Source organism: Ursus americanus, chromosome 23, assembly GCF_024610735.1.
Source record: "Ursus americanus isolate L20-20 chromosome 23, mUrsAme1.1.p, whole genome shotgun sequence".
In the NCBI taxonomy this organism is placed as follows: domain Eukaryota; kingdom Metazoa; phylum Chordata; class Mammalia; order Carnivora; family Ursidae; genus Ursus; species Ursus americanus.
In genome coordinates this window covers 31902445-31917206 of record NC_142149.1, presented here as the reverse complement: position 1 = coordinate 31917206, position 14762 = coordinate 31902445, and the positions used below count along the sequence as shown (strand labels likewise).

Genomic DNA, 14762 nt, shown 5'->3' with positions numbered 1-14762 from the left:
CTATCCAGTTTTTGTTGAAGAGACTTTTTTCCACTGGATATTCTTTCCTGCTTTGTCAAAGATTAACTGACCTTATAGTTGTGGGTTTCTATTCCATTGATCTGTGTGTCTGTTTTTATGCCAGTACCATACTGTTTTGATTGCTACCGTTTTATAGTATAACTTGAAGTCTAGAATTGTGAGGCCTCCAGCTTTGCTTTCTTTTTCAAGATTGCTTTGGCTATTTGGGGTCTTTTGTGGTTCCTTACAAATTTTAGGATTTTTTGTTCTAGTTCTGTGAAAAATGATGTTGGTATTTTGATTGCTTTGAGTAGTATAGACATTTTAGCAGTATTTGTTCTTCCAATCCATGAGCATGGTACGTCTTTCCATTACTTTGTGTCATCTTCAGTTTCCTTCATCAGTGTTTTCTAGTTTTCAGAGGACAGGTCTTTCTCCTCTTTGGTTAGGTTTATTCCTAGGTATCTTATTATTTTTGGTGCAATTAAAAATGGAATTGTTTTCTTAATTTCTCTTTCTGCTGCTTCAATATTAGCGTATAGAAATGCAGCAGATTTTTCTGTATTAATTTTGTGTCCTTCAACTTTATTGGATTCATTGCTTCTAATTGTTTTTTGGTGGAATCTTTAAAATTTTCTGAGTATAGTGTCATGTCATTTGCAAATACTGACAGTTTTATTTCTTACTTACCAGTTTGGATGCCTTTTATTTATTTTTGTTGCTGATTGCTGTGTCTAGGACTTCTGGTACTATGTTGAATAATAATGGTGAGAGTGGGTATCCTTGTTTTGTTCTTGACCTTAGGGGAAGGGCTCCCAGTTTTTCCCCATCAAACATGATGTTAACTGTGGGTTTTTCAGATATGGCTTTGATTATGTTGAGGTATGTTCCCTCTACACCTACTTTCTTGAGCGTTTTTATCCTGAATGGATGTCGTACTTTGTCCATTGTTTTTTCTGTGTCTATTGAAATGGTTGTGTTTCTTATCCTTTTTCTTATTGATGAGATATATCACATTGATTGGCTTGAGAATATTGAATCACTTAGCACCCAGGAAAAAAAAATCCCACTTGATTGTGGTGAAAGATTTTTTTTAATGTATCGTTGGATTCAGTTTGCTAGTATTTTGTTGAGGATTTTTGCATCTATGTTCATTAGAGTTACTGGCCTGTGGGTTTTTTTTTTTTTAAGATTTATTTATTTTATTATAAATTAGAGTGCATGCTTTTGAGTGGGGGAGGGGCAGAAGGCGAGAATCTTCAAGCAGACTCCCTGTTGAGTGCAGAGCCAGACATGGAGCTCCATCTCAGGACCACTGAGATCATGACCTGAACTGAAACCAAGAGTCAGATGCTGAAACCATTAGAGTCAGACGCTTAACTGACTGTGCTACCCAGGCACCCCCTGTCGTTCTCTTTTTTTGTCGTATCTTTATCTGGTTTTGGTATCAGGGTAATGATGACTTCATAGAATGAATTTGGAAGTTTTCCTTCCTTTTCTATTTTTGGAGTAGTTTGAGAAGAATAGGTGTATTAACTCTTTTTAAAATGTTTGATATAATTGACCTGTGAGGCCATTTGGTCCTGGACTTTTGTTTATTTGTAGTTTTTTTTATTACAATTCAGTTTCTTTGCTGATAATCAGTCTGTTCAAATTTTCTGTTTCTTTCTGTTTCAGTTTTGGTAGGTTATATGTTTTTAGGAATTTATCCATTTCTTCTTGGTTGCTCAATTGTTGGCATATGGTTTTTCATAATATTCTCTTATAATTATTTATGTATGTGGTGTTTATTGTTATTTCTCTTCTCTTGTTGTGATTTTATGTATGTGTGTATGTATGTATTTATTTTAAGTAGGCTCCACACCCAACGTGGGGCTTGAAGTCATGACCCTGGGATTAAGAGTCGAATGCACTACCGACTGAACCAGCACCTTGTGATTTTATTTATTTGGGGTTTTTTCTCTTGTTTTCTTGATAAGTCTGATTAGAGGTTTATCAATTTTATTGATTTTTTTTTTTAAAGAATCAGCTGCTCTATTCATTGATCTGATCTATTGTTTTCTGGTTTCTATATGATTTATTTCTAATCTTTATTATTTCCTTCCTTCTGCTGTTTTTAGGTTTTGTTTGTTCTTCTTTTTCTAGCTCCTTTAGGTGTAGTTAGGTTGTTTGAGATTTTCCTTGCTTCTTGAAGTAGGTCTGTATTGCTATAAGCTTCTTCCTAGAACTGCTTTTGCTGTGTCCCTGAGGTTTTGAACTGTTGTGTTTTCATTTTCATTTGTTTCCATGAACTTTTTTTTTTTAAGATTTTATTTGACAAAGAGAGACACAGTGAGAGAGGGAACACAAGCAGGGGGAGTAGGAGAGGAAGAAGCAGGCTCCCAGGGGAGCAGGGAGCCCAATGCGGGGCTCAATCCCAGGACCCTGGGATTATGCCCTGAGCCGAAGGCAGACACTTAACGACTGAGCCACCCAGGCGCCCCTGTTTCCATGAACTTTTTAATTTCTTCTTTTATTACCTGGTTGTTCTGTTCATTGTTTAGTAGCATGTTATATAACTTCATGTATTTGTGCTCTTTCCAGATTTTTTCTTTTGGTTGACTTCAAGTTTCATAGCGTTCTTGTCAGAAAAGATGCTTGCTATGACTTTGATCTTTTGGAATTTGTTGAGGCTTGTTTTGTGGTCTAGTATGTGATCTGCTCTGGTGAATGTTCCGTGTGCACTTGACAAGAATATGTATTCTGGGGCGCCTGGGTGGCACAGCGGTTGGGCGTCTGCCTTCAGCTCAGGGCGTGATCCTGGCATTATGGGATCGAGCCCCACATCAGGCTCTTCTGCTATGAGCCTGCTTCTTTCTCTCCCACTCCCCCTGCTTGTGTTCCTTCTCTCTCTCTGGCTATCTCTGTCAAATAAATAAATAAAATCTTTAAAAAAAAAAAAAAAAGAATATGTATTCTGCTGTTTCAGGATGGAGTGTTCCAAATATATCTTTTAAATCCCTCTTGTTCAGTGTGTCATTCAAGGCCATTGTTTCCTTGTTTCCTTTGTTCAGCTGATTTGTCCAGTGATGTAATTTGAATGTTAAAGTCCTCTGCTGTTATGGTATTATTATCCATTAGTTCCTTTATTTCTGTTATTAACTGTTTCATGTATTTAGTTGCTCTTACGTTGGATGCATAAATATTTATAGTAGTTGTATCTGCTTGTTGGCTTGTCGCCTTTATTATATAATGTCATTCTTTGTCTCTTATTACAGTTTTGTTTTGTTTTTTATTGAGAGAGAGAGAGAGAGGAGCAGAGGGAGAGAGACTCTTAAGCAGGCTCTATGCCCAATTCTGAGTCTGACACAGGGCTCAATGTCTCAATCCGGGGCTTTGTCTCTTGACCCGAGATCATGACCTGAGCCAAAATGAGGAGTCAGATGCTTAACCAACTGAGCCACCCAGGCACCCCTAAAGTCCTTGTTTTAAAGTTCATTTTGTCTGCTACAAGTATTGCTACTCTGGTTTTCTTTTGACATCCATTTACATGATGAACGTTTCTCCATCCCTTCACTTTAAAGATTTATTTATTTATTTGAGAGAGAGAGTGCAGGGGGAAGGGACAGAGGGAGATGGAGAGAGAGGGTTTTGGTTTTCTTTTTTTTTAAGATTTTATTTATTGATTTGAGAGAGAGAGACCATGAGCAGGGGAGAGGGGCAGAGGGAGAGGGAGAAGCAGAATCCCTGCTGAGTAGGGAGCCCAACGTGGGGCTCTCTCCCAGGACCCCAAGATCATGACCTGAACCAAAGGCAGACGCTTAACCACCTGAGCCACCCAGGCACCCCTGGAGAGAGAGAGTCTTAAGGGGACTGTGTGCTGAGCACAGAGCCTGACGTGAGGCTTGATCTCACAACCCTGAGATCATGACCTGAGTCGAAAACAAGAGTTGGATGCCTAACCAACTGCATCACCCGGGTGCCCCTCCATCCCTGCACTTTAAATATGCAGGTGTCTTTAGGTCTAAAATGAGTCCCTTGTAGGCAGCATATAGATGGGTCTTTCTTTTTTTTTAATCCATTCTGTCACTCTAGGTCTTTTGTTTGGAGCATTTAGTCCATTTACATTCAAAGTAGTTATTGAAAGATACATATTTATTACCATTTTATTACTTGTTTTGTGGTTGTTTCTCAAGATTTTTTCTGATCTTGTCTTTGTATCATGGTTTTCTGGTTTTCTTTAGTGATATGTTTGGATTTCTTTCTTTTCTTTGCATATTTATTAACAGTTTTTGATTTGTAGTTACCATTAGGTTTGTATATAACATCTTCTGGATATAGCAGTGTATATTGAGTTCATAGTCATTTAAGTTTGAATGTATTCTTTACTCCTCCCCATATTTTAGATGTATGGTGTCATATTTTACGTCCTTTTATTTTGTGAGGTCCTTGACTGATTTTTTACAGAAATACTCATTTTTACTGCTTTTGTGTTTTCTAACTTCATACTGTCACTTTCAGTCTTTCCCTTTTACTCAAAGAGTTGCCTTCAATATTTCTTGCAGGGCTACTGGTTATGAATTCCTTCAGTTTTTGTTTGTCTGGGAAACTCTTTTCTCTCTCCTTATATTCTGATTTTGGATATAGTATCCTTGGCTGCAGAATTTTCCCATTCAGCCCTTTGAATATATCTTGCCACTCCTTTCTGGCTTGAAAAGTTTCTGCTTAAAAATCTGTTGACAGTCTTATGGGGTTTCCTTTGTATGTAACTATCTTCTTTTGACTTGCTGCCTTTTTTTTTTTTTTTTAAGATTTATTTATTTATTAGACAGTAAGTGAGTGTGTGAGTAGGAGGAGAGGGAGAGGAAGAGAAAGAATCTCCAGCAGACTCCATGCTGAGCTCAGAGCCCGACATGGGGCTGGATGCCAGCACCCTGAGATCATGACCTGAGCGGAAATCAAGAGTTGTGTGCTCAACCCACTGAGCCACCCAGACACCTCTTGACTTGTTGCTTTTAATATTTTTTCTTTATTACTGTATTTTGCCATTTTTATTTAGTTTTTTAAAAATTTATTTATTTCTTTGTCAGAGAGAGAGAAAGCACGAATAGGGGGAGTAGCAGGCAGGGGAGAAGCAGGCTCCCCCGCTGAGCAAGGACGTTGTTGTGGAACTTGATCCCAGGACCCTGGGATCATGACCTGAGCCAAAGGCAGACGTTTAACCGGCTGAGCCACCCAGGTGTCCCTGTTTTGCCATTTTAATTATAATATGTCTTGGTGTGGATATGTTTTTGTTGATTTTGATGGGAGTTCTCTGTGCCCACGGTTCTGGAAATCTGTTTCATTCTTCCAATTAGGGGAGTTTTTAGCTATAATCTCTTCAAATAAATTCTCTGCTCCCTTTTCTCTATGTTCTTCTGGGACTCCTGTAATACGAATGTAACTATGTTTGATGGAGTCACTGAGTTCCCTAAGTCTGTTCTTGTTTTGTATAATTATTTTTTCTCTTTTGTTAAGTTTGATTACTTATGTTACTCCGTCTTCTAGGTCATTAATTTATTCTTCTGCTTCTTCCAGCCTATTCTTCATTCCATCAGATTCCATCAGGAATGTTTCTCATTTCATTTACTGAGCCCTTTATCTCTGCTGTGTTATTCCTTATCTCTGTGCTAATGGTCTCACTGATGTCCTCTATTCTTTTCTCAAGTCCAGTTAATATACTCTTATGATCATTGCTTTGAATTCTCCAGCAAGCATGTTACATCTGTTTTGCTTAGGTCTATCACTGTGTCATGTTCTTTCATTTAGGACAAATTCCACTGTCTTCTCATTTTGTCTATGTCTCTGCCTGTTTCTTTGTGTTAGGAAAGCCAGCTGTGTCGCCTGTTCTTGAGGGTAATGGCCTTATGAAGAAGAGGTCCTGTAGAGCCCTGCACTGTGGTGTCCCCTGTTCCCCAGGGCCTGCTGCTTTCATGAGTGTCTCCATTGTGTACTGCATGCACTCTGCTGTTGTGTCATGGGTGCTTTTCTTTAGGCCAGTTGTCTGCAGATGCTTTCTTTTTCTGTTGTGGGTAGTGTTTGGTCCCTGACCTGAATGTGGCATGTTTTAACTAGGTGCGCTCTGGTGTGCTTGTGAAATGAGACCTGTTGCCACCACCACTGGAACTGAGGCCTGGCAAGACTGTATATTCAGGAGGCATGGTGTGGGCAGGGCTTTGGTTTGGTCTTCTGGGAGATGATGCTCACCACACTGGGACTGATGGAAGCATGACTGGGAAGTGCGGTTCTTCCGGAGCACTAGGGTAGGGGGCTTGGTGTAAGCAAGCTAGGTGGCGAGTGTTGGTGCTGTACTAGTTCCTGCAGGTGGCTTTCTATTTATGCTGAGGGGCTGGAGAAGGAAATGGCGCCAGCCAGTTTCTTTGTTTTTGGAGGGGTTACTCAATGAATGCTACCTGTCTGGCATAGGTGCTGAGATGAGCAAATAACTTCCCCACTGTGTGCACCAGACACTCTTCAGATTGCTGTTTCTACTCTGTATGTCCATGGGCTGTTTGCCTGCCTTCTCTCCCAAGATCAGCCCCAATGCCCCAGTGCCCTCTGCGTTCTATCCCTTCCCAGCCTGCTGACCGTTAGAACTTTAGGCTTTAAGCCCACTGGTTGCAAGAACTCACAAAATTGGGCCCTTCTCACTTCCTAAGTCAATTGCTATGGGGATTTCTTCCCCTCGTGGGCTCTCCTGTGTGTTAATCTGTTTCTCACCCTTTTGCACAACTGCCACTCCCTTCCCATCACAGGGACCATGATCCATTTCTCTCCCAAACTGCATCTCTGTACCTCCTACCTCTTCTGTGTAACCCCTTCTCTACCTTTAGCTGTGGACTTGTTCTGCCAGTCTTCAGGTTGATCTCTAGGGTATTGAGGATGATTTGATAGTTATCTAGTTGTATTCATGGGACAGGCAAACCTACGGTCCTCCAACTCCTCCACCATCTTCCTTTTACCTGCGCTCTTGTCTTTTCTTCTTAAGGAGTCTTTTGCCAAGCAGAAGTTTTTAATATTTCAGCAGTGTTTTGTAGTTTTCGGAGTATATGTTTAACACCTCTTTTGTTAAATCATTCCTAAGTATTGTATTATTTTTATACTATTGTAAGTGGAATTTTTAATTAATTAATTTATTTTTTAGAAATTCCCTTTTGGATTGTTCTTTGCAAGTATATGGAAATTCATTTGATTTTTGTATTCTGCAACCTTGCCAATTCATTTTTTAGTCAATTTTTAAAGTTTTTCTGTATACAATATGGCTTCTGTAAACAGACTTAGTTTTACTTACTGGATACTTTTTTAAAGATTTATTTATTTAGAGAGTACATGCATGCATGTAAGTGAGGGGAGAGGGAGAGAGAGAATCTCAAGGAGACTCAGCGCTGAGTGTGGAACCCCATGTGGGGCTCAATCCCACAACTGTGAGCTCATGACCTGAATGGAAATCAAGAGTTGGACACTTAACCAACTGAGCCACCTAGGCACCCCCTTACTAGATGCTTTTTATTTCTTGTCTAAGTTCACTGGCTAGGGTGTCCAGTAGAATGTTGAAGAGAACCTGTGGGAGTGGACATCCTTGTCTTGTTCCTGATCTTAGAGGGAAACTACACCATTAAGTATGATGTTAGCTGTGGGTTTTCTGTAGACGCTTTTCATATGGTTGAGGAAGTTCCCTTCTATTCCTGGTTTGTTGAATGCTTTTATTGTGAAAGCAAATTGGATTTTGTCAAATTATCTTTCTGTATCTATTCAGATGATTGTGTAGTTTTTCTTTATTCTATTAGCATGATCTACTATGTTAACTTTTTTGGATTTTTGGATTTTTGGATTTTAAACCAACTAGGCATTCCTGAGGTAAGTCCCACGCTGCCATGATTTGTAATTCTTTTTTATCTTTTTCTGATTCCATTTGAGAGTATTTTTTTATGCTGTATATTTCTGTGTGGCTGTTTTTCAGCCTGTTTCCTCCTCCAGGAAAAATCTCTGAGTCAGAGCTCTGAAGCTAGAGTGGGGACAGAGTTTGCTAATTTCTCCCATTTTAGTAGTTGAACCAGTGAGGGTGGGGGAGTTAGAGACTATACCCTGAGATCTTCTCAGCTAGTCTTCTCATGCCTAGGACCTCCATTCATGAGTGAATTGGGGCATACTGATTCAGGCCCCAGTATTCTCAGTATGTTAACACCCAAGGTGAAGCCTTGGGTCTGGATGGAAGAAAGGTATCCCCCTATGTGACCGCATTTACCTGACCTAAAGAGTGGAATTTCTGTGTCACTGAATTGGGAGGGGAAGAGGGAACAGGTTGTCCTTGTTTAAGTACCTCGGACTCACTGTTTTTACCAGATTTTAACACATTTTTTGGATGAGTTTTTTCATTTGCTGTATGCTCTTAGAACCATTTCCAGAGACTCTAGATGACTGTTTTAAAATTAATTTTTACCGGTGTCAATGGAGCGGGTCTGCAGAGTTCCTTAAGCTGGGAATTGATCTCGTGACTTCTTCAAATACCCCAAACTAGCACTGATTAGTGCTGTTCCATATTATAGTACTTTGTCATTACAGTAGGGTAATAGGCACTTGGCTGGCTCAGTTGGTGGAGCACGTGACTCTTGATCTCAGGGTCGTAGGTATGAGCTCCACACTAGGCATAGAACTTATTTTAAATAGATAAATAAATAAAAATTTTTAAATTACAAATAAAAGGTAATAGTGTTTTTTGATAGAAGAGACTTCGAAGACTTTGGTAGGAGGCAACACCCTCTTTCTGAACTATCATTTTAAGAAAATATTTTCTTTTAAGATTTTATATATTTATTTGAGATAGAGAGGGAGCACGAGCAGTGGGGAGGGCCAGAGGGAGAAGGAGAAGCAGACTCCCCGGTGAGCAGGGAGCCTGATGTGGGGCTCCATCCCAGGACCCTGAGATCATGACCTGAGCCAAAGGCAGATGTTTCACTGACTGAGCCACCCAGGTGCCCCAAGAAAACAGTATTTAATCATATATAATAATTCGATCATCTTTTTTTAACCTTAAAATGTGTTTTTTTTGTTTTGTTTTTTGTTTTTAAAGATTTTATTTATTTATTTGACAGAGATAGAGACAGCCAGCGAGAGAGGGAACACAAGCAGGGGGAGTGGGAGAGGAAGAAGCAGGCTCCCAGCAGAGGAGCCTGATGTGGGGCTCGATCCCAGAACACCAGGATCACGCCCTGAGCCGAAGGCAGATGCTTAACGACTGAGCCACCCAGGCGCCCCATTAAAATGTAGTGTTTTAAGCCTAATTTCTTACCATTAAGTTACAGAATCTTTGAAGATATAATTTCTTTTGCTTACAGTGTTTCTCAGATCTTCCATTTTAAAAATTAGATGTTGCCAACCTGTCTTAGTATTTTTAAAAGGTAGTTTGAACATGAACAGTATCCATACATGCAATAACAAAAGTTTTTTTTCCTCATTTTTGTATTGAGAAATCTATTTATTTCATAGGAGAAAGCTCTGCACTATTGTTATAAAATTAATTGAGGTGTGACCAGTAATGTTTATTGTCCCTACTCTATAGAAATGATGAATTTTTTATATTGTTAGGTCTGGAGAAAATGATGTGGAATACAACAACATGGAATTAGAAGAGGGAGAACTTATGGAAGATGCAGCTGCTGCAGGACCACCAGGTACAGAGGCCAAGATGCACCAGCTTGCATCTTCTCTTTCCTCTTCTCTGACTGTATCATATTTTAATATATGGCAGCCACTGCTCTACATGGCCCGTGGTATTGGTAGTGCTATATATATATATATAGTGTGTGTGTGTGTGTGTGTGTGTGTGTGTTTGTATCTTAGAGTGTATTTGAAATGGTAATAATAGCTAACATTTGGTAGGTATTCTTATGTACCAGGCATTGTGCAAAAGCACTTCATGTGTACCTTATCTCATTAACTTACAATATTCTGTGAGATAGATTTTAATATTATCTGCTTTTTATAACTATACAGATTGGTGGAGAAATTAAGCAACTTTCTGTCATTCACAATTTCGTAAATGAAAGAGAGGGATTAGAGTTTTGTATTTGTCTGAATCCAAAGCTCATGGTCTTCTCTACAATCATATACTACCCTTTTATGATACATAAGTCTGTTTGTATATCTAATTTGACTATAAAATAATCTGAGTAGATTCATGGAATGTGACTTACGAAAGACTTTTTTTTTTTTTAAACATTTATTATTTGAGAGAGTGTGTGTGCACATGCGTGCAGGGGGAAGGGGCAGAGGGAGAGGGAGAGAATCCCAAGCAGACTTCCCTATGAGCACGGAGCTTGATGTGGGGCCCAGTCCCAATGATCCTGAGATCATGACCTGAGCTGAAATCAAGAGTCAGCTGCTTAACCGATTGAGCCACCCAGGCGCCCCACAGAGGACCTTTTGAGAGCTCATCTTACGATGCACGGAATAAACTTTAATTGCTTCGATTACTTACATAGTTTGTGGTAGAGCCAGACTAGAACTTCACATCATCTTTTTCTTGGACGACATTTTTTTTGCCAGACCGCACTGCTCCTGCTTCTCTTGGGATGAAGTGACTCAAGTACTGCATGTTTCTTTTGTGTTCTTAGACCTGTTTATTTTTGTTTGTTTGTTTTTGTTTCTTAGATTTTATTTATTTATTTGACAGCGAGCAAGCACAAGTAGGGGGAGCAGCAGGGAGAGGGAGAGGGAGAAGCAGGCTCCTCGCCAAGTGGGGAGCCCAGTGCAGGGCTCAAACCCAGGACCCTGGGATCATGACCCGAGCCAAAGCCACCCAGGTGCCCCATGGACCTGTTTAATTAAGCATGCAAATCTTGGCTAGAAGAATTATAAGCTGTCTTGGTACTGCTTCTACTTTATTGATGTTGCACTTGGTACAAACACCGGCATATTGTATAGCATGTTTGGATCACTGAAGACTGCTTAAACATTAGTCTTCAAGCATTTCCACTTCCACTCATACTTTGTACTCTTCCTACTCCTCACTTTATTCTAGGTGATCTCATTTATGCCTATATTTCAGTTCTATCTATATACTGATTATTCTTCAAGTTCTCTCTCTAGCCTTTATTTTTCTCATGACTTCCAGATCCATGTAGCAGTCTGGGGTTTTGATGTTATCAGACTCAGCATCTCGCAAACAGAAATCATCATCTTTTTATGCCATCCTGCCTGTCAGTAATAGCTCATCATCTTAGTGATTGATAGTGTTAAACATTTTTCATCTTTTCCTCTTGCTCAAACTCTGCCTTTAATACATTACCCAAATATGTTGATTCTGCCTCCTAAACAGTGCATGAATTCATTTGTTACTTCACATTCCTTTGCCATTCCTAGGCCACTGTCTTTCAAAACAGCCTCCCATCTGGGTTCTTTGCATCCATTATTGTTCCCTTCCATTCTATCTCCCACAGCTAAGAGTTCAGAATGAATTGTTTTTTTCCTTCATATTTGTATCCGATCATGTCACTTCTCTAATTTAAAACTCTTTATTGGGTTCCATTTATTTAAGGATAAAGTCCAAACTTGCTAATGGTACAGAAGGCCTTTCATATGGTGGCTCCTACACACTTCTTCAGACTTACCTCTCTCACACTCCCCTGTGTCATTTTTTAGCCCAGAGGAAAGAAATGTGCTTCTCCTCAAACGTGCTTCCTAACATGTTCCTTCTATCTTCTCATGCTAGGCATAGTCAACTCCTATTTCTTCTTCACTTTAGTTGTATTTTATTCCTGGAAGCCCTCCTCAACTGTGTGCCCTGCATATCTTTTCCTGCTCTCTCAAGTTAACCTATTAGAATATAAATTAAAACATGCTTATTTAGCTACCTATTTTCCCTTTTATCGCTGAGCGCCATGAAGCACTGTGCCAAGAAATAATATGCATCTTAATATTTGTATCCCTGGCATTTAACACAGTATAATAAGGGATCATTTAATATTTTTCAGATAAATACTGAATGAATATACTTTATTTTACTAAGTGTTGAGTGTAGTTTTCAAAATTTAAATAGCATAGAAAAATTCAGAAGCTGTATTGGTATAAAATGGAAGATGGGTGTTCTGAGTCAAGGTTAGTGAATATTTTTCAGCCTTGCAGCGTGGTTTTTCTTAGTTAAATCTGTCATTTCCTCTCTTAAACTGTATCATAGGGAAATTCTTATATGAAACATTTTTACACATACCGGATAATGGGTAAACAGAAAGTTATATTTTTTACTTTATTCATTCATCCACCAGATATTTTTACTGGATACTTACCTGGCACTGTGTACTGTCTTGCTATCTGGAGCTATAGTATTGAGTAAAAAGGCATCTGTGTTCTCATGATGCTTATGTTCTGTAATTCTGAAATTGTAATTTATTAATTCAATAAATAGTTTTTGAGGATCTGTTATAATCCAGACACTAAATTATGGGTGCTGAGGATACACTAGTGAATCATACCCCTTTAATTTTTATTACGTGCTTTTAGGAATTTTAAATTTTTGTAGACATTTGTTGAATGCCTGTATCAGGATTTCTGGAAAATACAATGAAAATACTTACTCTTAAGTACTTTATAATCTAAAGGTGAATTAATGTATGAACAGATAGCTAAGATATGTAAGACAGTACGCATAAAAAGAACTGTAGATTTCTTTAGATACCGCCTCCTCAGGAGGTGGAACATAGCTCCCTACCCTTAAATGTGGGCTATGCTTAGTGACTGGCTTCCATTATAATACAGTCTAGAAAGGAAAAAAGTAACTTTATACCAGAGAAACCTGTTAAACATTATTTTAGCCAGGTTATCAGATTTAACATCATCCATGTTGTCATGTTGATAGCATGTACCCTCGATATGGTCTGTTGAGAATGGTACTTTACATCTGTGGTGTTGTCCTCCCCAAACCCATAAACACAATGTAACCATGAGAAAAACACCACATGAACCCCAGTTGAGGGACATTTTACAAAATATCTGACCAGTACTTTTCAGAACTGTCATGGTCATCAAAAGCAAAATTCCGAGGAACTGCCCCAGATCAGAGGAACCTAAGGAGAAATGATGTAATTTGATAGTCTGAATGGGACCCAGGGACACAAGAAGTACATTTGGGAAATATTAATGAAATCTGAATAAAGTACAGAATTTATTAGTTGATGATAACATACCAATATTAGTTCATTAGTTGTGATAAAGGTACCATAGTGATGAAAGCTATTGACAGTGGGTAAAGTGGATCATGGGATTTACAGGAATGCTCTGATTTTTCTTTGCACCTTTTCTAGAAACCTAAAACTATTGTAAAATGAAAAGTTTTAATATATAAAGAAAACTAAAGCAGAATTAAGGGTGAGGTGGGGCTGAGTGTGGAATGAATTGTTATATGTTAATAATGGAAGGTCCATTTCAAGCCGGTTGTGATTCATATTTAAGAACCATACTATCATCTAAAAAATTGTGTCAGTTAAGACGTTAAGTTGTCCATTAAGTAGATCTTTCTTAAACAGAAGCTAGGTATGAGGTAAAATAATATTTACTTAATATCGTTGTATAGGTTGTATTAAATAAGGCTATAGCTTGAAATAACTTTTAATGATTCAGGTGCCTCTTCCCTCAGGAATTGCTTATTCAGTTATTTTCATTTAGTTACAAGAAAAACTAATGCTTAAAATTATGTTCTGAAAAAGTATTCTAAATAAAAAGTATCGTTCTATTTTCTTAAGATTTTATTTCTTTATTTGAGAGAGAGAGAGAGAGCACAGCAGGGGGAGTGGCAGGGAGAGGGAGAAGCAGGCTGTGTGCTGAGCAGGGAGCATGATGCAGGGCTCTATCCCAGGACCCTGGGATCATGACCTAAACCGAAGGCAGACGCTTAACCAACTGAGCCACATCAACTTTATATTTGCCTCACATGTGTGATTAATGAAACATTCTAATACTTGAGAACTAAAAAATTCTAGCAATATAGCATACTTGTAAATTGACAGTGTGTAGGTTATTAGAATATTTGTTACTTATTTCAGGTTAAGGTTTTTTTTTTTTAAAGATTTTATTTATTTATTTATTTATTTATTTATTTATTTATTTATTTATTTATTTGTCAGAGACTGAGAGCACAAGCAGGGGGAGTGGCAGGCAGAGGGAGAAGCAGGCTCCCCGTTGAGCAGGGAGCCCAGTGTGGACTTGATTCCAGGACCATGAGATTATGACCTGAGCTGAAGGCAGACACTTAACTGACTGTGCCACCTAGGTATCCCTCAGGTTAAGGATTTTTAAGGTTACTTGTTCCAGTAATGTTTAATGAATGCCCACTAGTTATCAGGCATTGTGTTGTTCACTGGGATTACGAGATGAGTGAGCATCATCTCCAAAATGAGAATGTAGCACTAGTCATTACAGAACTTTGTGATTATAAATGTCAATACAGGGTGACACCAAAAATAGAACAGCTTATTAGAAATGGGTGAAAAAGGCTTTAGAAAGGGAGTGATGTTTGATTTTGTTCTTGAAAGAAGACCTAAGAGTTCATTAGAGGAGCAGGGAAATAATGAGATAAGAGAGCAAAGACATTCCAGGGGAAAGATGCAGCATTATTCTTTTTGGAAACTTCAAATAATTGAGACTTTGTATGGGGGCAGGCCAATATGAGATTGGTAAGCAAGAAGCAAAATCAGATAATAGAAAGTCTCATTTGCTAGGCTAAGGATTTGGGGCTTTATTCTGTGGAACCA

At 38.7% G+C, this 14762-nt stretch overlaps 1 protein-coding gene across 6 annotated transcripts in view; it reads left to right on the top strand.

The window, feature by feature from the left end:
• The window catches only part of TRIM37 (tripartite motif containing 37), a 135759-nt gene that overhangs the window by 69834 nt on the left and 51163 nt on the right, over positions 1-14762 (top strand). For all 6 annotated transcript variants that reach the window (XR_006775576.2, XM_045773543.2, XM_087854549.1 and 3 more), the window contains exon 17: positions 9604-9689. Coding sequence is in view for 5 of the 6 variants with exons in the window: in XM_045773543.2 (XP_045629499.1) it covers positions 9604-9689 (86 nt within the window). In the remaining variant the exon portion in view is untranslated. The remainder of the gene's footprint in view (positions 1-9603; positions 9690-14762) is intronic.